At 39.7% G+C, this 25,781-nt stretch overlaps 1 protein-coding gene across 1 annotated transcript in view; it reads left to right on the top strand.

Annotated features, from left to right (window-relative positions):
* LOC135077281 (serine/arginine repetitive matrix protein 2) overlaps positions 1-25,781 on the top strand; it is a 48,089-nt gene that overhangs the window by 21,494 nt on the left and 814 nt on the right. The window contains exons 21-44 of the mRNA XM_063971816.1: positions 207-356; positions 4,929-5,078; positions 6,271-6,415; positions 7,040-7,248; positions 7,534-7,701; positions 8,609-8,691; positions 8,790-8,914; positions 9,240-9,450; positions 10,191-10,318; positions 10,871-11,051; positions 11,410-11,498; positions 11,989-12,471; positions 12,552-12,620; positions 13,476-13,607; positions 14,271-14,402; positions 14,478-14,549; positions 14,762-15,767; positions 15,892-16,270; positions 16,445-17,396; positions 21,350-21,543; positions 22,442-22,522; positions 23,619-23,699; positions 24,169-24,299; positions 24,884-25,017. Coding sequence (XP_063827886.1) covers positions 207-356; positions 4,929-5,078; positions 6,271-6,415; positions 7,040-7,248; positions 7,534-7,701; positions 8,609-8,691; positions 8,790-8,914; positions 9,240-9,450; positions 10,191-10,318; positions 10,871-11,051; positions 11,410-11,498; positions 11,989-12,471; positions 12,552-12,620; positions 13,476-13,607; positions 14,271-14,402; positions 14,478-14,549; positions 14,762-15,767; positions 15,892-16,270; positions 16,445-17,396; positions 21,350-21,543; positions 22,442-22,522; positions 23,619-23,699; positions 24,169-24,299; positions 24,884-25,017 — 5,485 coding nt within the window. The remainder of the gene's footprint in view (positions 1-206; positions 357-4,928; positions 5,079-6,270; positions 6,416-7,039; positions 7,249-7,533; positions 7,702-8,608; positions 8,692-8,789; positions 8,915-9,239; positions 9,451-10,190; positions 10,319-10,870; positions 11,052-11,409; positions 11,499-11,988; positions 12,472-12,551; positions 12,621-13,475; positions 13,608-14,270; positions 14,403-14,477; positions 14,550-14,761; positions 15,768-15,891; positions 16,271-16,444; positions 17,397-21,349; positions 21,544-22,441; positions 22,523-23,618; positions 23,700-24,168; positions 24,300-24,883; positions 25,018-25,781) is intronic.

Below are 25,781 nucleotides of genomic sequence, written 5' to 3'. Positions count from 1 at the left end.
CCTCGGCTCATAGTCTAGCTTCTTCTTCGTCGTTACACTCTTGCCAGAGTGGTCGTGGTCGTCACACCAGGTCCGGTGGCAAGCCTCAGAATCCGTCGCCATTCCTCAACCACAGTCTAGTAGTGGACTGCAAAGGGCTATTGATGATGATGATGACAAAGGGCGATGGAGCGTGCTATGTTAGTTTCCCTACGATATTCGCGGAGCCCAGGACAAGTTAGACGACTGGCAGGCCTGCTGCAGCCTGTACCTGGCGCGCGGGCTGGCCTTCGAGGCGCTGGACGTGGCGCGCTCGTGCGTGCGCAGCGCGCGCAGTACAGACGACCAAGTGCGCGTGCTCAACTACTTCTTCCGAGGTCTGTTGTGCCACAGAATAATAACAATTATGTACGAAACTCCCGTCGGCTCTGCCGTCACCACACGGCAGACGCCTTTTGTACGAAAGTCCGGTCGCCGAGCACGTAGAATTACGTCCAATGACCCCAAACTACCCTTATCGCTCGCGCGTAATCATATTGATGTTGCGCTCGCACACTCACTGCGGCCGTCCGTCGCACAGTCGCGACAGCAATATAATTGCGCGCGAGCGATAAGGATGGGCTTGGGGTCATTGGACGAAATTCTACGTGCTCGACGACCGGACTTTACGTACAAAAGGCGTCTGCCGTGTTGTGACAGCAGAGCCGAATAAAGGACAATGTTCGTTCTCCATACATTGTTCGCCTAAGAACCAACAATTTTGACATATTACTACCCGAAAGCGAAATAATACGATTCTGGGTGTAATAACAATGATTCCTGATGGACACTTGCCATAAAATTAATGATTAAGAATATTAAATCACAGCGATTTTATAATGTCGTTTATGACAACATGGCGTCTAATGTATTGTGTGAATGTATGAACACCGATTCGCGAAAAATGTTTTGTATTGTCGTCACGCCGAGTCGCAGCCAAATAGTATAAAATAATAGAACAAGTTTTAGAAATACAACTCAGCATTCCACTTTTATAATATGCCCACATATTGCACGTAAATAAACAACATGAATCGTAGGTTGTTTCCACCCTTGTCATCTGACACATGAAATAAACTCCTATTGTATTATAGATATCGAAGCCGAATCGTATATAATAATAGAATGGGTTTTGGAGATCACTCGGGGTTCCACTTTTATAAAAAACCTACATATTGCATAAAAATAACACGAATCATGAGTTTTCTTTTCACCATTTACATCTGACACGAGATAACAAACTCCTATCTCCATGACTACCGTCGTAGTCTATGCCAAAGACTACAATATTTTAAGCAAGAAGTTTCAAACCTTAGCGGCTACAGTAACCCCTGGGCCACATACATCATGATAACATTCGGTCGACACCGGAACGAAGTCTTGCGATTATGCAAAAAAGCATCGTATTCTAGTGCGGCTATATCACGTTCAACCGGGGTTTTAATTCGACTAAAGTCCTGACTAAAGACTGGAAGAAAATACGCCGCATTGTATGAGCACTTCGTGTTCGTTAAAGCGGCTTCAGATCTAGAGCCCACATAGTTTTCTTTCCAATAATATCCGCAAGTAGCGCTGCATGATCTTTACAACAAAAACGGCAATAGTTATTAAGGTGCCAAAATTATATGATTACTTTGGCACGGTATTATACACGTTCGAAGTTTTGTCATTTTCATTCATTTCATCATCATCATCATCATTTCAGCCACAGGACGTCCACTACTGAACATAGGCCTCCCCCAATGACTTCCACATCGCACGGTTCGTAGCGGCCTGCATCCAGCGCCTTCCCGCTACCTTTATCAGGTCGTCGGTCCACCTTGTGGTGGGTTGACATTGCAGAATATGACTTTTGGTAGGTTCATCATAGAATTCGGCGGGGATATCCTCACGGAGGAAGTTCGAAAAAGGGCGGAACAAGATCTTATAATAATGCAAGGCCGAAGCTGTAACGCGCGTGCTCCTACGTGTAATCCGGCGAGTATGCAATAAATAGTAATGTCTGGTAAATAGTGGTAATACGTATCGTTCGTTCGTTCGTTTCAGCCGAAAAGACGTCCACTGCTGGACAAAGGCCTCCCCCAAGGATTTCCACGAAGACCGATCCTGCACTGCTCGCATACAGGCACCTCCCGCGACCTTCACCAGATCGTCGGTCCACCTAGTGGGAGGCCTGCCCACGCTACGTCTTTCGGCTCGTGGTCGCCACTCAAGAACTTTCCTGCCCCAGCGGCCATCAGCTATACGAGCTATGTGCCCCGCCCCGTCTATGTCTATATGCGCTACGATTACAAGGTATCATTTTGCATAGTCGCAAGACTTCACTCCGCTGCTGTCAAATCAATGTCGCATAATGTTATCGCAATGTGTGTGGCCCTTGGCCAAATCACAGAAGCCTATGCGAAGAAAGAGCACTTGAATGACAATGAGAATCAGGGTTACCATTTTATAAGATCTCCTCACTATTGAGGGTAACAAAGTAACATTAATAATCTAGCCATTAATTACATTTATTACCTATACTAGCTTTCCGCCCGCGGCTTCGCCCGCGTGGAATTTTGTCTGTCACAGAAAAACTTTATCGCGCGCGTCCCTGTTTCAAAAACCGGGATAAAAACTATCCTATGTTCTTTCCCGGGACTCAAACTATCTCTATGCCAAATTTCATCAAAATCGGTTGCGAGGTTTAAGCGGGAAAGCGTAACAGACAGACAGACAGACAGACAGAGTTACTTTCGCATTTATAATATTAGTTGGGATACGAGAAAGTAAAGCAACATGCGGTTTTATTTTAATTTGTAAAATATTTGTAACAGTTTGTTCTAAGTTTAGTTTTACAACAGTATTGCTGTTTCAGCTGTCACTGTGAAGCTTTGGGAAAATAAATAAATAGAAAAAATATTAACATAAATATTTATTTAAGTTTTTATGTTCATTATCATAATATGCCAATTTAAGTTACACTGTGTGACAGTCTTTGACACTAAACAAACTCTTCAGCTTAATAATACCTACCTACAGGGCGTTTTTATAGTTACTCTTGCTGATGAAACAAGAAGGGTTGATTCTATTACTGAAATACAACTACTTTTCTTACAGGACCAATATCAAATTCTCAAAAAAATTCACATCCTCGTGATGGTGATAATTTCTATGGAGAGGTTTTTTTTTATATTCGGTCTCTTGGGATAAGTTATTCCATTTGAGCAGTAGAATTAATCCTTTTTATTTGATCACATATAAAAATAACACAAGTGTTTAGGAAAACTTCTTCTTTGGTATGGTATCACTACGGAGTTATAATGGCGGCAACTCTGTATCACTGACTTGTAACTTTCAAACAGTATGAATAATAAGGGCACCACATTGGTTTTCTTTCTGAAAAAAGGCTTTCACTTTTAGTACTAACCCTTTAGCACTATTTCATTGAAATAAAAATACAATAAACGCACAGAAGACTGAAATTGAGTCAACTGACGTGACATTTATAATTTGTTGACATTATGACAGTTTGACAAGACTAGGGATTGAAAAAGTTTTAATTGAAAAAGTAAAATGACAATTTATTAAAACGATTCAAAAGGATATAATCGATTAAAAATATTTATAAAATGTTCTGATACTTGCCTGTAGCGATTATCCAATCCTGGTTTCTACTGAAAAACTACCTCGTGGCAAGATTTTAATAAAATAATAAAATCTTTATCTTCTCTTTCACAATCTATAAAAGTTCATTTGGTCTATTATTATACATGTGCTATGAATGAGGGTTTTCGCGATTGAAAAATCCGCGAGATGGCAATACGTAGACGCGAGGTCCAAATGCTGCATGATTGGTGGATTTTGACATATCTGTCAATGTCATGTTAAAAATAACCAATCATGCAGCATTTGGACCTCACGTCTACGTATTGCCATCTGGCGGATTTTTCAATCGCGAAAACCCTCATTGGCATAGATTATGAGAGACTGGCAACTATACTAGGTTGATATATGTTTCTCTCACTTCAACTGGCATTGGATTCAACATCGGATTCTGACACTTTTACAGTTATGATACCATGAATATCAGTTTATGGTCCTAATTATTTTTATTTTATTTACGACCTTCGACCAGTTGGACACTTTAGATAGCTTCTTGTAATAGTGTCAATATCTTTTTAGCTTTTAACGCAAATCTAGTCTTCAAAGCAGTTTAATCGATTTATTTTATTTTCAAAATCGATATTTTATTGTCTATGATGGCCGCAGGAACATCACTATACATGGACTCCCAGCAATAAAGTACGGTAATGCCTCGTACAGATTTTATCGGCAAAAATTATGGAACTTGATAGGTTTTAGACCATGCCACGCACCAAAACGTCCGGAAGTTGTAATAGTATTATAGAATAAACGTTAAAAGACTTATTTATTTAATTTTTCAATGCTTAAGTGTCCATTAGAATGAAAGGGTGCTTAATGTATTAAAAAAAATAGAAAATAATTATGATGGGTTAATGTTTTTGGGCGGTTTTTAGGCGGTTTCTGACAATGTCCTTTGTCACCAACCCCTACTCTTCCCACGGGTGTCGTAAGAGGCGTTAGGGACTACACATCAAAAAGAAAACGGGCAGCAGCGCTCTCTGAAAAACATCAATCTTTTAAACTGCGATCTCCAACCCGCCTGCCAAGCGTGGGGATTATGGCAAAACCCTTGGCTCATTCATAGTCTAGCTTCTTCTTCTTTGTCGCTACACTTTTGCCAGAGTGATCGTTGTCGTCACACCAGGTCCGGTGGCAAGCCTCACAATCCGTCGCCATTCCTTAATCACAGTCTAGTAGTGGACTGCAAAGGGCTGTTGATGATGATGATGATGATAAAAGGCGATGGAGCGTGCTATGTTAGTTTCCCTGCGATATTCGCGGAGACCAGGACAAGTTAGACGACTGGCAGGCCTGCTGCAGCCTGTACCTGGCGCGCGGGCTGGCCTTCGAGGCGCTGGACGTGGCGCGCTCGTGCGTGCGCAGCGCGCGCAGTACAGACGACCAAGTGCGCGTGCTCAACTACTTCTTCCGAGGTCTGTTGTGCCACAGAATAATAGCAATTATGTACTAAACTCCCGTCGTTGAGCACGTGGAATTTTGTGAAATGACCCCAAGCTACCCATCCTTATCACTCGCGCGCAATACGGGCGGCCGCAGTGAGTGTGCGAGCGCGACAGCAAAATAATTACCCGCGAGCAATAAGGATGGGTAGCTTGGGATCTACCCATTCTTATCGCTCTATCGATCGATCTAAAAGAATACATTTGTCACCAACCCCTACTCTTCCCGCGGGTGTCGTAAGAGGCGTTAGGGACTACACATCAAACAGAGACCGGGCAGCAGCGCTTGCGATCTCCAACCCGCCTACTAAGCGTGGGTATTAAAAAAATAAAAATTAAAAAAACTTTGGTTTAGAACAATAATTTCACGATGGAAACTTTTCCTAGGCCTATAAAACAATCAAAACTTTCGTCGTCACGTCATCGTTGGGTTATTTAGTCTTCACTGCAGGAGCACGACTCTCTCTATTTTACCAGAGGCAAATAAAGGATTTGGCTTATAATTCCCACGCTGGTGGGGTTGGAATCAAAACTTTATTCTAAATGGCAATGCCAGATTTTGTATGGAAGGTGGCGTCTTTTTTTTTTCGCGCAGCCATCGACCAAACTTTGTTTTTCGATTACAAAATAGTGTAATAAACCAAACTTACTATGGCATGGATACCTCTAAACTCAGTCTAAACTGAGTGACGAGCATTAGAAGTTTGATGATTTTCATACTAGATTTGCTTTTTGCGCGCAAGTTTTGTAAGAAATTGCAACAAAATATTGCGCTATTTTTTTATTGCGCTGATTCTGCTGCATACTGATGTCTGGAGCCTTTAATGGATGGTATTGTTTGTTTACACATACAATGTCACTATTTTGTTACAATTTCTTACAAAACTTGCGCGCAAAAAGCAAATCTAGTATGAAAATCATCAAACTTCTGATGCTCGTAACTCAGTTCAGACTGAGTTTAGAGGTATACATGTCATAGTAAGTTTGGTTTATAACACTATTTTGTAATCAAAAAACAAGGTTTGGTCGATGGCCGCGCGAAAAAAAAAAGACGCCAATTTCCGGCATTGTCTTTTAAATCAAAAGAGGCCATTCTGCTGGCTAGTTTCCTACAGCACTATTTGTTCATGATAATAATTTTAAAATCATGATTTTTTTCCTACAGGTTGTCGCAACACTGGCCACTTATCAAAAATACTGCAAGTGACACTCCTGCCTTTGGAAGAGGAAGTGTTCATAAAGTACCTACAAAGCTGCAACGAGTCACAGACGTCGGACATTCTCGTCATGTATTATTTACAGCAGGCCAGGTAAGATTTCTGTGTCATCAGAAAGCAATATGTCATTATAGAATTATCACTTCACGGGATTGTCTGCCCGCGACCATGACTCGTGCAACCGAGCCGAAACGTCGGGAGGGTAAATATTTTATTTACCGTTAAAATAGATATTGTTGCAATAAATCCCGTGAAGTGATAATTCTATAGTAAAAAATGCAACATAATAGTTTAAAATACAATATGTCATTGTCTATGATCTTTAACTGCTCCGTACTAAACAAACTTGTCCATAGCGTATTCCTGAACTAAGGCTGGGTTGTACCATCTTACTTTAACTTTAAAAAACGTCAAAAGTCTATCAAATTCCATACAAAAGACACCGGTTATGCTTATAGTCACAGTTAAAATAAGGTGGTGCAACTATGCCTATACGGACAGTGATAACGGATAACCAAAGCTAGTAGACAAACGTTAATCATAAGTTGAACGGTCTGCAGCTTTGACATCATTACAAATACAAAACCAGCGTGCATTATCTCATATTTCTTTTCACATTCATGAAAATCCTTTGACAGCGCATATACCTACTTAACGAATGTCACATTCCAAATGGGTTTATGTCATCGTGTTTGAATGACGAATTTCTTTCTCCAGATATCTAGAAGCAGAACAATACAACAGTAAACTCCGCCACAGCAAGACTCGGGCTAAGGACGCTACGGGCTCTGCTGAGTCTCTAGCCGATTTAGTAGACAGAGAAGGAGCAAGAGACACAATTGTTGAAGTGGTCTGCGCGTCTCTGCCTAACATCACCAACGTCGTGAGAGACTTCGCGCTCTCGGACAAGGATACTGAATCACATGGTAAGGGTTTGTCTTCTGTATCACACGGTAAGGATATAGCTTGAATCTAGTTATTTGGAAACAAAACAATACAACAAGACTCGGCATAAGGACGCTAATGGCTCTGCTGAGTCTCTAGCTGACCTAGTAAAGTCCGGTCGCCGAGCAGATAGAATTACATCTAATGACCCCAAGCTACGCACCCTTATCGCTCGCGTGTAATTATATTGCTGTTGCGCTCGCACACTCACTGCGTCCGTCCGTCGCACGGTTGCGACAGCAATATAATTACGTGCGAGTGATAAGGATGGGTAGCTTGGGGTCATTGGACGAAATTCTATCTGCTCGGCGACCGGACTTTAGACAGGGAGGGCGCTAGAGACACCATAGTGGAAGTGGTCTGCGCGTCTCTGCCTAACATCACCAACGTCGTGAGAGACTTCGCGCTCTCGGACAAAGATACTGAATCACACGGTAAGAATTTAGTTTGAACATAGTTATTTGGAAACAAAACCATACAATGAGACTCGGGTTAAGGACGCTACGGGCTCCGCTGAGTCTCTAGCTGACCTAGTAAAGTCCGATCGCCGAGCAGATAGAATTACATCGAATGACCCCAAGCTACGCATCCTTATCGCTCGCGTGTAATTATATTGCTGTTGCGGTCGCACACTCACGGCGTCCGCCCGTCGCACAGTTGCGACAGCAATATAATTACGTGCGAGTGATAAGGATGGGTAGCTTGGGGTCATTGGACGAAGTTCTATCTGCTCGGCGACCGGACTTTAGACAGGGAGGGCACTAGAGACACCATAGTGGAAGTGGTCTGCGCGTCTCTGCCTAACATCACCAACGTCGTGAGAGACTTCGCGCTCTCGGACAAAGATACTGAGTCGCATGGTAAGCATATGTCTTGAACTTAGTTATTTGGAAGCAAAACAATACAACAAGTCTCGGGCTAAGGACGCTACGGGCTCTGCTGAGTCTCTAGCCGATTTAGTAGACAGAGAAGGAGCAAGAGACACGATTGTTGAAGTGGTCTGCGCGTCTCTGCCTAACATCACCAACCTCGTCCTGATCATCAGCGCTGACAGCCGAAATGTATGAAGCGTCGGTGTCATGTCGTCGTCAGCGTCACTCAGGAACGTTTCCTTCAATTACATACATATTGATCTGTCAGCGCCGACAGTGGTGGTCTTAGCCACAAGCAAGTTTGTGACATTACCTTATTTGCCAGTGGCGCCAACCGATAAGCGCTTAAGAAAACACTAATTCTCCCTTCAAATCATTTTTTCGTGAAGAAATAAGTCATAAAATTTCAAAGACATGATTTTTCATGATGAAAAAAGAAAAGTTATTCAAGGAAATTGTTGTTTCACAGTGATGGCGGCTAAACCTATGTCGGTATTCATCCAGGCAAAGTCCCCTAAAAACACGTTCACCTACAAATCATCATTTATACAGGTAAATGAACAACCCAAAGTACTGTTATTCGTACGCTATATCTATGTATTTTGAGACACGTTTCTAAAAAGTTTATATTATTCAACATTTATTTTTAGGATACTATTGAGAATGCCAGCGAAACTTGGATCAACAAACCAAAAATGCGACGTGGAATCAAACGCGCATTGAATATTGAGGAGACTCCGTTTATTTGCACGCCTAAGATGGGGCGCAATAGAAGGTATTTTTATGATTATTTTATGATAACAATCTATAATTTTGTCAACATCATTAGCAGTATTAATATAGCGACGTTTGCATTATGCAAATGAATTATCATAGTTCTTATTGTTTTTCAGAAATAATCTTTAATTATGTTGCTATTTAAAAGTCATGTGTGAAAAATTTAAAAGTCACGAAAAATTGAGAAACAAGACATTGGATATTTATAAAGAAAATTATTCCCAGTGGTCAGTTTATTTTACTGGTAGAAGACTACGACTGTGTTTGCTATTTAACTATATTTTTTGATAAAATATTTTTACTATTAACATTTTTTTTTCCAGCATTCTCTCCGACTTACCGTCCGAGTCGACGCCGCCCAAGCGAGCTAAATTGGACTTTGGGGGCACGCCCAAAACGCCCAAATTCTCTAGCACCATCAAACTGAGCCCAGAACTTAGTAAGCAGATGGCGTCTCTACTAGACATGCCGCTGGTACAGAGCCCCGATAGCAATCTTTATGATAGAGCTGAGACTCCGCACAGTATTCTGAAGGTATGTGAAGGCTTGTATTTGGAAGTTAGATCTTATTATGACGACCGGGTGCCGTATCTAAAGGTTTTAAATACTAACCATCAACATTATCTGTTTGTACTTTTCTGTTAATTTTGCTAGTTTCAACCAAATGACCATTACTGGACAAAAGCCTTCCCCACAGATTTCCACAAGTACCGGTCCTGCGGTGCCTGCATCCAGGTGCTTCCTGCTACGTTCACTAAATCGTCAGTCCACCGAGTGGGAAGCCTGCTTGCCTACATTACGTTTCCCGATCAGTGGTCGCGGCACTATACATAATAATTATATTGTGTTAAGAAATATCCACCTACAAGGTGGACCGAAGATCTCATAAAGTTAGAAGGATGGCGCTGGATGCAGGCCGCCGCTACCAAACGGGCAATATGGAAATCATTGAGGGAGGCCTATGATCAGTGGTGGACGTATTGTGATTGAAATGATGATAATGACGAAGAAATATTTTATTGAGTAATCTATAGTCTGGTCTGCGAGCACGTAGAATTTGTCCAATGACCCCAAGCTACCCATCCTTATCGCTCGCGCGTGATTATATTGCTGTCGCGACTGTGCGACGGGCGCCCGCAGTGAGTGTGCGAGCGCGACAGCAACATAATTACGCGCGAGCGATAAGGATGGGTAGCTTGGGGTCATTGGACAAAATTCTACGTGCTCACAGACTGGGCTTTAGTATATTATACAGAAGTCTTCTCGTCTCATAGATAAGGCGCAACGAAGCGATGGAGCGTGACGCGCCTTCGCCAGTCGACTCACGCTACTTGGGCGATAGCGATGACGAACTACTAGAGACTGCCAGCAACCAGACGCACTACAGCGATTCTACTAACAAGTGAGTAAATAAAATATAATTATCCTGTTTTTAAAGTACTCAAAGTATTGTAGCAATTAAATGATCGATAGGTCAATAATCATATTTCTCGATAGCGAGTCTATAGATGACCCACGCTGAACTGTCCCACCAAACTCAATGACAGGGGGGCGCTACCATCATTCAACTATATGGTTTCCAACATGGCAAAAATCGGAACCAGCGATCCGGTATTGACGGTGGCGCCCCCCTGTCAATGTCATGCATAGGACAGTTCAGTATTTTGGAACTATACTATGCCTAAACACGTCACGTTGAATTTGAAAAATAAATCAAATGGGCGGTGCTTATATTAAACCATTTAGGGGCGGGGCTAATATGTAAATCATAAAAAAAATCATTTTCATAAACTTTTAGCAATTTTTTTCCCATTTTTATAAAAACAATCATTCTTTTATCAATCTATCCTTAGGCAGTTACATTTTTTCAAGTTATTTATAATTTAGTTTGAGAAGCGACTCTAATCGCAAAAAAAAAATTATAACTTCTTAATGGCATAACTCTTATTTCCAGGCACCTAAGGTTCACAATCCCGACTGCTTCCGAATCGGGTTCAACACCCTCCCCTGTTGCGGCGCCTGCGCCTTACCAAATAAGCCGAGATGTATCGACGGAGAGGGAGATGCAAATATCGGAAACTGCCGAGAGCGAGCGGGATGGGGATAGTCGCGGAACTACCGGCTCGCATGCTATGGTAAGATAATAATAAAACATACTTATTCATGAAAGCATTCTTCTATTTATTTACAAAATTTTGCCTACGTTGTTTCGGTTTGTCACAGAACGTCTTTAGCTCTCCGCAATAACGTAACACTGTTGTAAAAACTATACTCATATACTTCATAGTATAAAACAAAGTCGCTTTCCGCTGTCTGTCCCTATGTATGCTTAGAAATTTAAAACTACGCAACGGATTTTGATGCGTTTTTTTTAATGGAGAGAGTGATTCAAGATGAAGGTTTATATGTATACTTAGCACCCGTGCGAAGCCGGGGCGGGTCGCTAGTTGTTAATAAAATACTTGTTTCTTAAATTGTTTCGTTGTGGCATAGGATGACAGCAACCCCATGGAATCGCCGCCGAAGAAGCTAGCTGTGGAAGTCAAGTCGAGGAAGACTTACAAAGACACAGTAAAAGCCAGGTAATTATGAATTTTAATACTTACGAATGCTTCGGAGGGCACGTTAAGTAATCACAGCGAATATCTGACACCTATGGCTGAGTTTAAACTTCCCAAAGTGTTAAAATATAAACAAAAATTTAACCTCACATAAAAAAAACCTTACTTATGCACGTTTTATTTAATCAATCTTTGCCAAATCCGTCCATTAACTGTTAAATTTCGAAGTTTTTACACATTCATATTGTTTATAAAACTATTCAAATAATATAAAAGTGTAAAAGCATCCAAAATTTTATTATGGATATTTGATCGAAAACAGATTTTAAATTGACAGTTGAAGGACGGATTTGGATAGGAATTAAATAAATAAAAAAAATAAAAATTAAATAATCTTTGGTCAATTTCACACAGCGCCAGCTAGACCCAAAGTAAACAACTTATATGCTTGTGTTATGGGTGCTAGCTATTAATATATCAACCCGGCCTATATCTTCATCTTATTCCCCAGGCGATCCCTTTCAATATCAGCGAACAGCAGTCTCTCAGACGACCCAAACACCTCTATAGAGAGCATAGCCGACATTCCCGTAACTCTCATCAATCCGCGCTACTCCGGCGAGCGGCGGCGAAGAGAGAGAGAGAGCCAGGATAGCGTGCGCGTACTAATAGAGAGAGAGCGCGAACTAGGAGACAGAGAGCGCCAGGATAGCGTGCGCGAAGTAATAGAGAGAGAGCGCCAGGATAGCGTGCGCGAACTAATAGAGAGAGAGCGCGAACTAGGAGACAGAGAGCGTCAGGATAGCGTGCGCGGACTAATAGAGAGAGAGCACGAACTAGGAGAGAGAGAGCGCCAGGATACCGTGCGGGAGATAGGAGAAAGAGACGCGGATATGCGGGAAATAAGAGAGGGTGAAATGGAGGCACCTAAAACGCCGACTGGCAGGAGAGGCATACGAGCTGTATCTGGAGAAAGCACGCCTCTGATTAATAGGTATTTAACTAAGTTTAAAGGATGTTTGCATTTATTACGCTCCCTATATTAGTGGGTTTAATCTAATTCATTTTTTACAGAAGTCGATCGGTTACCCCTGAGCGTCAAGATTCCCCCAGGACACCACTACGTACTAGCCGAGTGACGAGGTATAATTAAAATTGCTAAAGCCTGGTCCTTGAGCACGTAGAATTTTGTCCAATGACCCCAAGCTACCCATCCTTATCGCTCGCGCGTAATTATATTGCTGTCGCGACTGTGCGACGCGCGCCCGCAGTGACTGTGCGAGCGCGACAGCAACATAATTACGCGCGAGCGATAAGGATGGGTAGCTTGGGGTCATTGGACAAAATTCTACGTGCTCACGGACCAGGCTTTATTAAGTATACTTAATCGAATTAATGATCGTCAAAAATATTCGAATGCTAAAAGTTGGTGACAGCAATTTTTGATATCCGGCAGCACTTTTTTTGACAAGGTTTTATTCTTACTACTCTGTTACTTACAAGCCTTAGTTTCCATTAAAATAGAATGACAATCTCTTCTCTCTTATTTCCCAAAATAGGTCTCTAGCCTACGCGTATATAAAATAAATAAATATTTATTTTGTTACCAGAGGTTGCTGATAATTTTATTAATAGTGATCTAAAATTAGACAATACACTTTTTTTTCGCTACAGCTACTCCTAATCATTCACTTGTTACTTTGAATTATACAGGGTATTAAGTAAATGGGTATATGAGCCGACACTAGCCCATGTTAACATGGTCAAATAAATGGTATGGTGAAGTCAGAAAATTGATATCTTCATTTTAATTCTTTTATTTTTATACAAATCGGATTTTATAAAATTTATTTTGTATAAAAATTTTAAAAATTCAAATGATGATATCAAATTTCTGACTTCACCCTACCATTTATATGCCCATGTTAACATGGGCTAGTGTCGGCTCATATACCCATTTACCTAACACCCTGTAAATAATAATTATAATCTCGGCAGGAGTCGATCCCGCACCCCCGAAGTGAGTCCGCGCGGGTCGCCGCTGGCGCCGATTATCGAGCAGCCGAAGCAGGAGGCTACAAGCGAGCCTCACGCCGCAAGTTCCACGCTCAGTGTGCCTAGGAATCTGAGGTATACCTGCTTTCTCTTCTCCAGGGAAAGTTAATCTGTTATTGGATCCGCAACGAAATCAACCAGAACAGGAGTTCGAAGTTAAGGATCGATCCCCCGGGACAAACTTGACCTTCACTGGTTGACAACATGATGCAAAAAATAACTTTATAAAAGTGTTTTGTTTCATAATCCCGTAACGGTGATAATTCACTGGTTGAATTTTTATTGACTATAAAGTTGTATCTGGTGTCCACAGAGCCCATATCAATTTGAACTTTATGCTGTGAAGCTACGGCGGAAACCAATGACTTTTTTTTAACCTGGTTAAGGGTTAATCTGTCATTGGACCCGCAACGAAATTGATCAGAAGAACATAGTTGAGTGTAGGATCAAGATCCCCGGGACACACTTGACATTCACTTGTTGGGTTTTTATTGGCGGTTAACTACACAGGAGTTGCAGCGGTGGGAACGAGAGATACGACTAGTCCCGTTAGCTTTTTCTTTTAAATCTTATGGTCTCTTCAAATAATTTGTACAATCTGCCTTCTTCTTTTTTGTTATTGTCTTCTTTTTTTATTTACGATATCATGGCAGTTCTCAGTCTCCACTCTTTAAAAGTGTTGTATTACATTGGACGCTGGTACAACTGTTTACTAACTCACTTCTTTAACACTCACAGAAGCAGATCACGAACGCCCGAGAGGGTAGACAAACCCGTGATGGAATCGCCAAGGCTCGAAGCGATCACAGAATCGCCTACTAAATCGTCCAATTCTGAGTCGTCTTCCTCCCCTAGCAGGCGCAGTCTAAGGTAAGAATCTTGTCATTCAATTTCAAACTTTAAGTCTTTATGTTAAGATGCTACATTGATTGTTTTGACTTGCAGGAGTCGATCACGCACGCCTGAGGTTGAAATTGTTCAAGAACCGGCTAGGCCAGCTAGTCCACGTACACTTAGGTAATGTAACCAATAACCATTATGTATTCTGCTTTCTGTGACAAAAAGAATACAATAATTTAGTTAGATTACACGTCAGGATAATCAAATTAACATAGCAGTTGATTTGAGCGAGTTAAACGATTGACAATCGATTTACACTATTTTTATGTCGTTGGGTGTATTCATTTGTAAATGGATGAGTTTTTATGTAAATTTGGTTACAATTTCAGAAGCAGACCTAAAACACCAGAAAAGTTGATGTCTCCCAAATCAGAGCACTCAACTCGAACCAAAAAATCTCTCTCTAGAATAGTGTTGGAAGCAAACACATTCGCCAAAATGATGGAGAAGAATGACCCAGAACCGACGCCAGAAGAGCCAGAAAATGTTATCGAATGCACTCCAATGAAAACTGTAAAGCAAGTCCCAAGCCTTATGGACGTGACGCTATCGCCTATCGTCAACAAATCAGTACTACAAAGCTCTACCGACAGTGTCCTTTCAGAAACCGTAGAGAAAGAGTCCAACAAAACTGTAGATAAAAGCACCACAGATTTAGGACTAAAACCTCTACCAACGTTCACCACAATACACGAGACATATTTCGAGAAATCGGTTCTGCATAGTTACCAAAGCAGCGTAGGCGATTCGTCTGAAAGTGCAATAGAAGACAAAGAAGTGAAAGAAGATAACACTACCAATGCGGGTCTCAAATCGCTACCTGCTTTCACGACAATAAACGACACAGGATTTAACAAATCTGTCCTACAAAGCTACGAAAGTAGCGTAGCAGACACTTCGAGTATTCACGAAGAGAAGGAAACCAAAATAACCGAAGTGAGCGTTACCAAACCCTTCTCAAAGTTCACTGAAATAGTTGAGACTAACTTCGAAAGATCTGTCCTCAAAAGTTACCAAAGCAGCATGGCGGAGACCTCAAACGAGGTATCTAAAGACGAATCTAGCAACAAATCGGCTCTGAAAGACGCAAGTTTGATAACCAACGATAGCGATGTGGAAATGAAAGAAGATGAATGTCAGTCAAAAATAGATAGTCTTTCAGCAGTCATTCAAAAAGAGAAAGAAAGGATTGTGGATATCGAGAGGGAAATAAATGAACTGGAGGGTGACATGACAGATGACAGTAGCGAATCGACCGCGTCAGATAGTTCTGGTGACGAGGAAATCCTGGTGCCAGCTGATGTTAATGAGGAGTCTGATGAAACTTCAGAATCGGTGAGTAACAATCTTATTAATATAATAAAGAAATCTACTTAATTCTATAGTTGTACGAGTCAATAAAGAAACAAAAAATACTCAAATAATCTCTTTGTGTTAACAATTTACTTATTCTTTTTAGTCGAGTGAATCGGGCAGCGGTGATGAAGAAGTGATATCTATTAAAGATACAGATTCTGATGAATCTTCGAGTGATAACAAACTGCAAATAGATGAGAATACCAGCAGTTCGGAAAAACAAATAACTCCGCTTAGAAATATAGAAGTTGTAGTTGAAGTTAATGTAGAATCAGATGATAAAGCCGAAGAAAAAGAAACAGTTGAAGAAAGTAACAGCAATGTAGATCCGATGAATCAAGCGCAGATATCAATGCTGACTGATGATAATTCTGTAATAGAATCTGAACAGTCTAATGCTAATTTAAATTATTCTGATGAAGTTAAAACTAGCGAGGAACCTAAAATCGCGGAAGCTGTTCCTATGGATACAGGTGAGCTAAGTAAGTTATTTGTTTCCTAACTTTGTCTTGAAGTCTTTAGGAATGTTATATCAGAAAATATCTTAGATTCTTTGCAATCTTTTTGAACCTGCAGAAGGCTTTACCTTGATATTTGTAGTATTTAATCATTTGTAGTAGACTTCTCTTTAATATCTTATTTTTGATTTTTACTAGAGCCGGCAGTCGAAATTATAGTTATGGTTGAAGAAATTGCTCCTGCCGAAATTGCCGAAACTGATAAATTAGATACCGCAGTAACCAAAAGTATTGATGCCGTAGATTCAATTGCACCAGCTGAAAAAGTTGACCCAATATCTACAACTGCAGAAGCACATGTAAAAACAATTGAGGAACCGAAAGTAGATACTGCTGATGCTAAATCTACTAAAGAAAAATCTGCATCGATTGAAAGTCCTGTTGAAAAAGATAACAAACAAACTGGAAAGGATGACAAGCCAACAGAAAAGGAAGTCACTACCCAATCAGAAGAAGGCGAAACAGAAAAAAAGGAAATCACTACCCAATCAGAAGAAGGTGAAACAGAAAAAGAGTCTCACAAACCCGCTCCCAGAACCAGAAAGTGTGCGCAGTCTACGTCATCTAACAAATCCGTGACCGAAACAAAAGAAGAACCCCGAACTCCAGTCACTAGAAAGCGAACGCAATCCACAGCTTCCAACAAATCGGTCACCGAATCAGAGCCGAAGACTCCCGAAAATGTTGCTGAAGAGACAAGTACTCCATCTAGAAGACGAGCCAAAACGCCGTCTAGCGTCGAAGTCCGAAAGATTATTACTCGAAGAGCATCTAAAGAGATGTCTGAAAAACTAGACGAATCTAAAGAAGCTCTTGATGACTCAGTCACAGCTACTCCTAGAAGACGTTCCACCAGATCTAGGACTAAAAATATAGATGATAACGAGAGCGTAGCTTCAGAAAGTTCGATCAGATCGACTAGGAGTCGCGCTAGTGAGGACGCGGGTGATATTAAGGCCGCGCCAATAAGGAAAGGCAGGAAGTCCATACTGAGCACCAAGCCTGATCTGTCTGTGATACCAGAGATGATCGTTGAAGAGGAATCGAAAAGCAGCGAGGATATTGTTAATGAATACTCCAATGCTAGAAGGTGAGTGAAGTTTTAATCATTTTATAAGCTTGTGAATCGTTAACGCTTCAAGTACCAGCGAATTGAGACACAATAGTAATCAATCGTTATTCGTTACCGAGTTCTCATGCTGCCATTTAGGGCTGCACGAGTTAACCAGTTTCTATTTATTGATTACGGTTTGAAATGTCTTAACATTCCAAACCACTTATCTGACAAACGGCTCTTGGAAATATTCAATGTCTACTTAAATATTGTTGCCAGACATTTTTAACAGCTGCAAACAGCTGATTTTATTTTAAGCTGGACATTAGTTAAATTGATTAGTTGAACTGACGTACATACATCCAAAAGCTAACCGTGTGAAATCTTGAGTTAAATTATTTACTTCGTTTACTTATCCTTTAGAACATTGCACAGTATGTTATGAGACTGTATAATCGGACATTCTCATTTATTTGATGAACCGTATAGAGCTCAGTTATACAAACATGATAGTAAAACTCCCATTTGAAAATTCCAAGTAGTTTTCGCGGTATAAAAATTCAAAGTTACCTATTTTTTTACTTCAAAATTATGCAAAAATATTCTCACTCGTTAACTAATAACATTTAATTCAAAATTGTTATAATACTTCATAGAGCACTTAAAACTACACGTAATAAGCGTATTAAGTGCTTCGTAAACGCATTCAGTTAATTAGGAAAAATGATTTTAGTGATTTTTGTTTTTATTTTTTTTCTCAATTATACCTTAATATATGCAAACATTTTTAATTGCAAGATATAGTCTGATATTTAATCTAATTGTATAAAAAAAATCAGCCTTAAATTCCGTGATATATTTGAGGAAAATCAAATTGAAAATATGCAAAATATAGAATTGTAAATTTCCCATCACTTTTTAATAGCAATATTTCTTTTGGATGTTTAAATATCATCAGCTCGATTGTACCAAATTATTGTATTGACATTCGATTTACATAGGTTTCAAATCGATGAGATAATTATTAAAGATAGGCTAAATTCGACTTCCTAGATTTGTTTACATACTTTTTTAGTTAGTTACTTACATACAACTTAAGTTAATATCTAATGTCACCGAGTGCCAGTCTCTACTCCAGTTCAGGCATATAGATTGTAATACAGTAATTAAAACCTTCAGAGAATTGAATATGAAAAAAACCGAGGACCTTTGGGGAATCTCTGTCAGTATTATTGGGACAATTATTGACACCATAGCTCCTCACCTTGCATTCATTTTTAACACATGCATTGATCAAGGTTGCTTTCCTAGTTTAATGAAATTAAGTAAAATAATCCCATTGTTTAAGGCTGGTGATAAATGTGACCCCTCTAATTTTCGGCCGATTTCTATTTTACCAGTACTTAGCAAAATTTTTGAGAAAATTATATTTCATCAACTTCTTTCTCATTTTATTTTCAACAAATTACTTCACAATAAACAATTTGGTTTTACCAAAGGTAGAAGTACTACTGACGCTGGAGTAGCACTACTGAAACACGTCTTTGATGCTTGGGAGAGTAAAAAAGACGCTGTTGGTATTTTTTGTGACCTTTCAAAAGCGTTTGATTGTGTAGACCACCAAACCTTACTAAAAAAATTGCGACATTATGGTGTTTCGGATGAGGCACTTGATCTGTTGAACTCGTATCTCACAGGCAGAAAGCAAAAAGTTTGTATTAATGGAACTGAGTCTTCTGGAGCACCTCTTACCATGGGTGTGCCGCAGGGATCGATATTGGGACCTTTGCTATTTCTTATTTATATTAATGACCTTCCCTACTTTGTAAAAGATCTATGTGATATTGTGTTATTTGCTGATGACACATCTCTCATTTTCAAAGTTGATAGAGGTAAAGTAAACCTTGATGATATAAATGACACACTCTCACAGGTTTTGCATTGGTTTACTGTTAACAACTTATTGTTAAATGCAAACAAAACTAAGTGCATTAAATTTACCTTACCTAATGTGAGGCAGGTTCCCACACAATTGATGATGAAGAATGAACCATTAAATAGCATAAGTTCCACAACATTCTTGGGAATCACTTTAGACTCTAAACTTCAGTGGGGTCCTCATATTGAAACCTTGTCAGCAAGGCTCAGTTCAGCTGCTTTTGCAGTGAGAAAGATAAGGCAATTAACTGACATTGAAACGGCAAGGCTAGTTTATTTTAGCTATTTTCATAGTATAATGTCATACGGCATATTGTTGTGGGGCTCAGCTGCGGACATTGAAACTGTGTTCGTTCTGCAGAAGAGAGCAGTGCGGGCCATTTATAACCTTGGACCGCGATTTTCCTTGAGAGAATTCTTTAAGGAGATTAATATACTGACAGTAGCTTCACAGTTCATTTATGAAAACCTTTTATATGTTCGCAAAAATATAGAGCAATTTACTAGAAAGAGTGATTTACACAAGTTCAATACAAGAAACAAAAATAAACTTGCCGTTCCAAATTTCAGACTGCACAAGATTGGTAATTCATTTATGGGGAAATGTATTAAACTTTTCAATAAATTACCACAAACTGTTGTAGAATTGCCCATTCATAAATTTAAAGCACATATCAAAAGCACCTTAATGAAAAAGGGCTACTATAAAGTTGATGATTATATAAAGGATAAAAATGTTTGGAATGTTTAACTACCTAGCTCGCATTAATACTTATGACTATAATTTGTATATTTTAAAGACTGTAAAACCTTGAAAAGGAGGCTGACAATAGTGACTGAGTTTCTTGCGCTGCTTCTTCTCAGCACTGGCCCATTTATTGTCCCGAAGCAGTGGTAGGGTTAATATTGGGACGTGTAAAAGCGCTTTTTTAAAGCCTATTTGCAAAAATAAATGAATTTTATGAATTTTAATTTTAGTGTTAAAAAAGAAAAAAGACTCGACTTGAGAACCTCCTCCTTTTTTTGAAGTCGGTTAAAAACAATGTGAATGTGACTTTTTAGAACCTTCAACACTATGCACATAACAGGCGGGATTTGAAACTTTTTAGACATGAATTATTCCTTCCAAAATTGTCGACTCTAGACGCGTAAAAATTTTATTAAGACGTTTTATGTTTTTTCTCAAATATATCACGGAGTTTAAAGCTGATTTTATTAATACAATTAGATTAAATATCAGACTATATCTTGCAATTAAAAATGTTTGCATATATTAAGATATAATTGAGAAAAAAAATAAAAACAAAAATCACTAAAATCATTTTTCCTAATTAACTGAATGCGTTCACGAAGCACTTAATACGCTTATTACGTGTAGTTTTAAGAGTTCTATGAAGTATTATAACAATTCTGAATTAAATGTTATTAGTTAACGAGTGAGAATATTTTTGCATAATTTTGAAGTAAAAAAATAGGTAACTTTGAATTTTTATACCGCGAAAACTACGTGGAATTTTCAAACGGGAGTTTTACTATCATGTTTGTATAACTGAGCTCTATACGTTTCATCAAATCAATGAGAATGTCCGATTATACAGTCCCATAACACACTGTGCATTGGGTTCCCCAGGGGACATGCAAAGACTTTTAAAGGGGAGCGCGGGCCATCTGTGTACTTAGTATAAAAAACCTGCGACCGCTGAAAATGCATTCCAGACTGCTCGATACGAGCAATAAATAATCTTGACTGGAGGAGGGGGGCGCGGAATTTTTTGTATGGTTGAAAGGGGGTGCGTCTCAAATAAGTTTGGGAACCAATGCTACGGGACTATTCCCACCTCTCGTTCCCACCACTGCAACTCCTGTGTAGCAAAGATTTACAGCTTGAACCCAACCAATGAAGGTCAAGTTTGTCCCGGGGGAAAGTTAAACTGTCATTGGACTCGCAACGAAATTAATCAGAAAAACATAGGAGGAGTTCGAAGAAGTGGGAACCAATGCTGTGGAATAACTGAAGAATAGTTGACGAGTCTTCTTTCAATACATTCCAGGCTGACCCGCCACCAGAAAACAGTGCTAGAATCGTGGCTAGAACCGGCCGCGTCGCCTCGTTCCCGCCGCCGCACCAGCGCCGCATCGCGACACAGCGCGTCGGACCGCGACGACGATGACGCAGACTCTACGCATTCTTTTGACGTACAATCCATGGATAGAATCGCTCTACTGGCTAAACAGGACTTTGAAGGTTAGCGATAACTTTGGTAGATATGAGATTAAAAAAATCTCATTTCGTTTTTTGCATGTGTATAATAATTTATAACTGCATTTATATGATTTTTTGTTTGATGAAATTCAAGTGGGACTTGTGGAACGAACTACTACCAAGTTTGGTTGAAACCAATCATCGACAATCAATGGGTTAACAGTCGCCAGGTGATAAACATTTGCTGCAGTTTCCACAAATCCCATCTGAGGCAAAAATCCCATATTTTTCAAATAAAAAATCATGCTCTAGAATCTCTAGATATTAGCATTATAAATACAATGCAATAACTAATTACTACCATTTCTTCAAGATAATGTTTTCTCCCCTCTTATAACAGGAGTGAATGAATATTTCAATGACTAATGTATGAATCAAGTAATAAACTAATCCCGAGCTAAAATGTAAATAAATTGTAATATACAACGAATCTAAATAGTGCACGTAGTTCACGTTTTAAATCAATAAAGGTTCTTATTCTTATGAATGGCCGTCAAAACTTAGTTCAAATTCAAGAATAAATTCAAGGATGTGATTGGTGAAGTTTTAACATTTAGATAGAATACTCAATACTCAATATGTTTATTGCTTTCTTAATAGTACATTTAGGTGTTACATAATTATATTTGGAGATCATTAAGGACCCTGTTGGGCGCTGCAAACTAAAGAACAATCATACGCTTGAATCTAATATTGAATGTCGAAAGAAGTTTGATTGTCATTCCACAATACGGGCCAAAAATCTAGCCTTCATTCTTAGCAAGCCTAATCACTTCACGAGAGCTCATAATAGTATGCCTTGCTAAACTATTCTGAACTTTAGCCGCATACAATAATGACTAGCGTTGCTTAACCCTGCACTTTGCCCACTAACTACTAGGCTCTCCAGACTTCGAGGAATACCCCAACGTCGGATCGCCGGATTCAATCGCTTCGGACGCAAGCAAGCAACAAAGGAGATGTGAGTACGCTTTGCACGGTTCTCTTTTGCAGTAAGTTAGTTGACAGCACTGATCATCATTTGCAGCGTTTAGCAGAAAATAGCGCTTGTTAGAAATTGTTAGCAAAATGGCGATTGCTATCATGGCAACCGCCGAAATTTTAGCATATTTTCGGCGAGGACACATTTGTTAAACTTCATAAGTCACGTTTTCCCATACATTCTTTGACAGTGACAGCACTTTCTGCTAAAAAGATGCCATGTTTCTTACTTGCGCTATTTTCTCAAACGCCCCCAATGTCTCTTTTTGAGCTGTCAAAACGGGGCAAAGTAATATTATGACGTTGTCACTGTTTCGACAAATCGACTAATGAGGGTTTTCGCGAATGAAAAATCCGCCAGATGGCAATACGTAGACGCGAGGTCCAAATGCTGCATGGTTGGTTATTTTTGACATGACATTGACCCGCCATCTAGCGGATCTTTCATTCGCGAAAACCCTCATTAAGTCATTACTAATTACTGACTTCAATGTAAAAAAAAATCTAGTTAACGAAGTGCTCAAATCTTAAAAAAGTCCTCTCAGTGCACTTATACACTTCCCGAATATAGCTTAAGCCTAGGCGCAGACCACTAACTTTAAATTGGCCGATAGTTGGGCCCGATTCTAATTTGTATAAAGAATCGGCCGATACCAAATCGGTATTATGTGCGCACTTCCATACATCATATTGATTAACAATCGGCCGATAAAAAGTCGGTGGTAAGAAGTGTCAGAAGGAACTCAGTTATTTTCGTTACTTGTAATTATTGGTGCTGTCAACTATCAAATTGAAATATTTACTATGCCCTAGACTCTAGACTGCATTTGCAGCTAGCATCTAGCTTTCCATTTTTGCAAATTATAGTTGCGCATTTATACATAAAAAAAATTTATTAGAGCTATAGTAATAATATACAGCGTTACATACGGCAGCGTTACAAATGCTACGTCACTTTCATCAGTAGACAAAACATTGTTGAAGTATGAAAAAGTAAAATTGATTCCGCACTTAGTTAAGGTTGGGTTCTTTACATAAAAAAATATTCAAGATAGTAATAAAAAACATATTTTTAGCTCGATTGGCGCGCGCAGGTTCAGAGTCGAAAACCACACCGAGAGCTGTCAAGAAAACGAGGAGTATTTCCGTTGATATCGGTAAGTAAATATTACTATCCTAATATTCATTTCCATAACTGAATGCATTGTCATACGACGCGTGTCATTATGTTTTTGAAGATGCCCTGAAATTATGTTGGTACGCCTAAAATCGTTTAGGACGTATATGAAAGGAAGCAAACAGTAACAATTTTGATGAATCTCAAATTATTTGCAAATATTTAGTTAGTGTCCATTTTGTGAGCTAACAAAACAAAAACTGTTATAAAATTATTTGTGAAACGTGTATGGAAAGTCGTAGTTGCACTAGTACACCTTGCCAAACATGTGCACATCTTGGCACATGTAAATACATTTGTACTTGCATAACAGTACCCGCGGGCAGCTTTTTTTGCAAAAAGTAAAACTTTCCAAAATACTTGTGCAAATCTTGCTTGACACATACCCAAATTTAGTCATTGTTTTTTTTTTATATTCATTCATAACAGACAGTATCATTGTTTTCCAGGCGAGGGTTCTGAAGCAGGATCTCCCGCGGGCAGTCCTTTGCGCCGCGCCAGCCGCCGCGCGTCCTTCAACAAGGCGTGCGAGGCGCTTCACACGCCTATCAAGGGCCGCCGCACGTCTACGGACACCAGGGTAAGTTGGGAAATGGTTTTTATTTTTTAACCCATTTATTAGGACCTCTTTTGCAATCGACTGCGACTCATGTCTCTAGAAAATAACACCCCGGATACACGAGGGGACAAAATAATGTCCCGTGCAACTTAAATTCTACCAGTCTTATTACAAAAAATGTTTAAGAACGGTATCAAATCAGGTATTACCAAGTTCTAGAACTAAAATTAATACTAATATCAAACAGTAGTCTTATTGCAAAACATGGTTTATCCTAAAATCAGTTAATAGATGACCTACACTGAACCGTCCCAGCTGTGACATTGACAGGAGGGCGCTGCTATCTACTGTCAATACTGGGTTGTTAGTTTTCGATTTTGCCACTTGACGTTTCAAAATCGTTGCATGTTCCGCAACATGATGCATTTGTTCCCTATCCGGGAACTGTGTATCCGGGCTTTATAATGTAATCTCAACATACCATCAAAACTGACTAACTGTAGATCTCAACTATTCTTATGTCACTCCTTCACTTTTTTTGTTGACTGTCAAATAACTTGCCACTCCCCATCGACAAATCCATTAATCCCTCCATATCTGTGCAGAAAGAAGCAGAAAGCCCGCAAGACTCGCCGGCCGTTTCCGAGTCGGAGTCGGTCGCAACGCCCGCGCGTCGCTCGCGCCGCGCTGCTTCCACGCAGTCTAATGCCAGCCAAACTAAATTGGATACCAGCAAGAGGTACTTTCCTACTATAATATCCCATCAAAAACAATACTTGTCAAAAAAACCAAGTCTCGCAACTCAGTTGTTCTACAACTTTTTACCGTAGAACAACTGAGTTGCGAGACTTGGTTTTTTTGACAAGTATTGTTTTTGATGGGATCTCATTTCTTTTTGTATTTTGTAGACAGCAGTTATGTATCTAGAAAACTGGACCGAAATTGAAAAATTTTACTCGACTTGGCGGTTGCACTACCGTGCCCCCAAATCTCATTTCTTTTTGTATTTTGTAGACAGCAGTTATGTATCTAGAAAACTGGACCGAAATTGAAAAATTTTACTCGACTTGGCGGTTGCACTACCGTGCCCCCAAATATTTTAGTTTTTCCTTGATTCATACACCAAACACTACTTATATTCCAAATTTGAAACTTCTAGGTCTGCTAGAAGTGCCTTAGAATTTTGATGATCGGTGAGTCAGTCAGTGAGTGACAAAATTAAGTAACTTTGACCCGTTATAATTCTTAAACTACTGGTTCAAATTGAATGAAATTTTAAATATACCGTGTCTTTACAATGCCTGCATAGCTAATGAAAATTCAGCCTTCTAGTTTTATCCACAACGAAGTTACAGGCAGTCGAAAATGGCCTGAATTGCTTCGAGAAAAGGATGGTACGGCCGTGCCGCTTTTTTGCTCGACTTGGTGGGGGCACTGCCGTGCCCCCAGATTATAAATGCGAAAGTTTGTGTGGATGTCTGGATGTTTGTTACTCTTTCACGC

Source organism: Ostrinia nubilalis, chromosome 13, assembly GCF_963855985.1.
Source record: "Ostrinia nubilalis chromosome 13, ilOstNubi1.1, whole genome shotgun sequence".
NCBI classification, from domain to species: domain Eukaryota; kingdom Metazoa; phylum Arthropoda; class Insecta; order Lepidoptera; family Crambidae; genus Ostrinia; species Ostrinia nubilalis.
The sequence above is the reverse complement of the archived record's forward strand: the minus strand, read 5'-3'. Positions and strand labels throughout refer to the sequence as shown.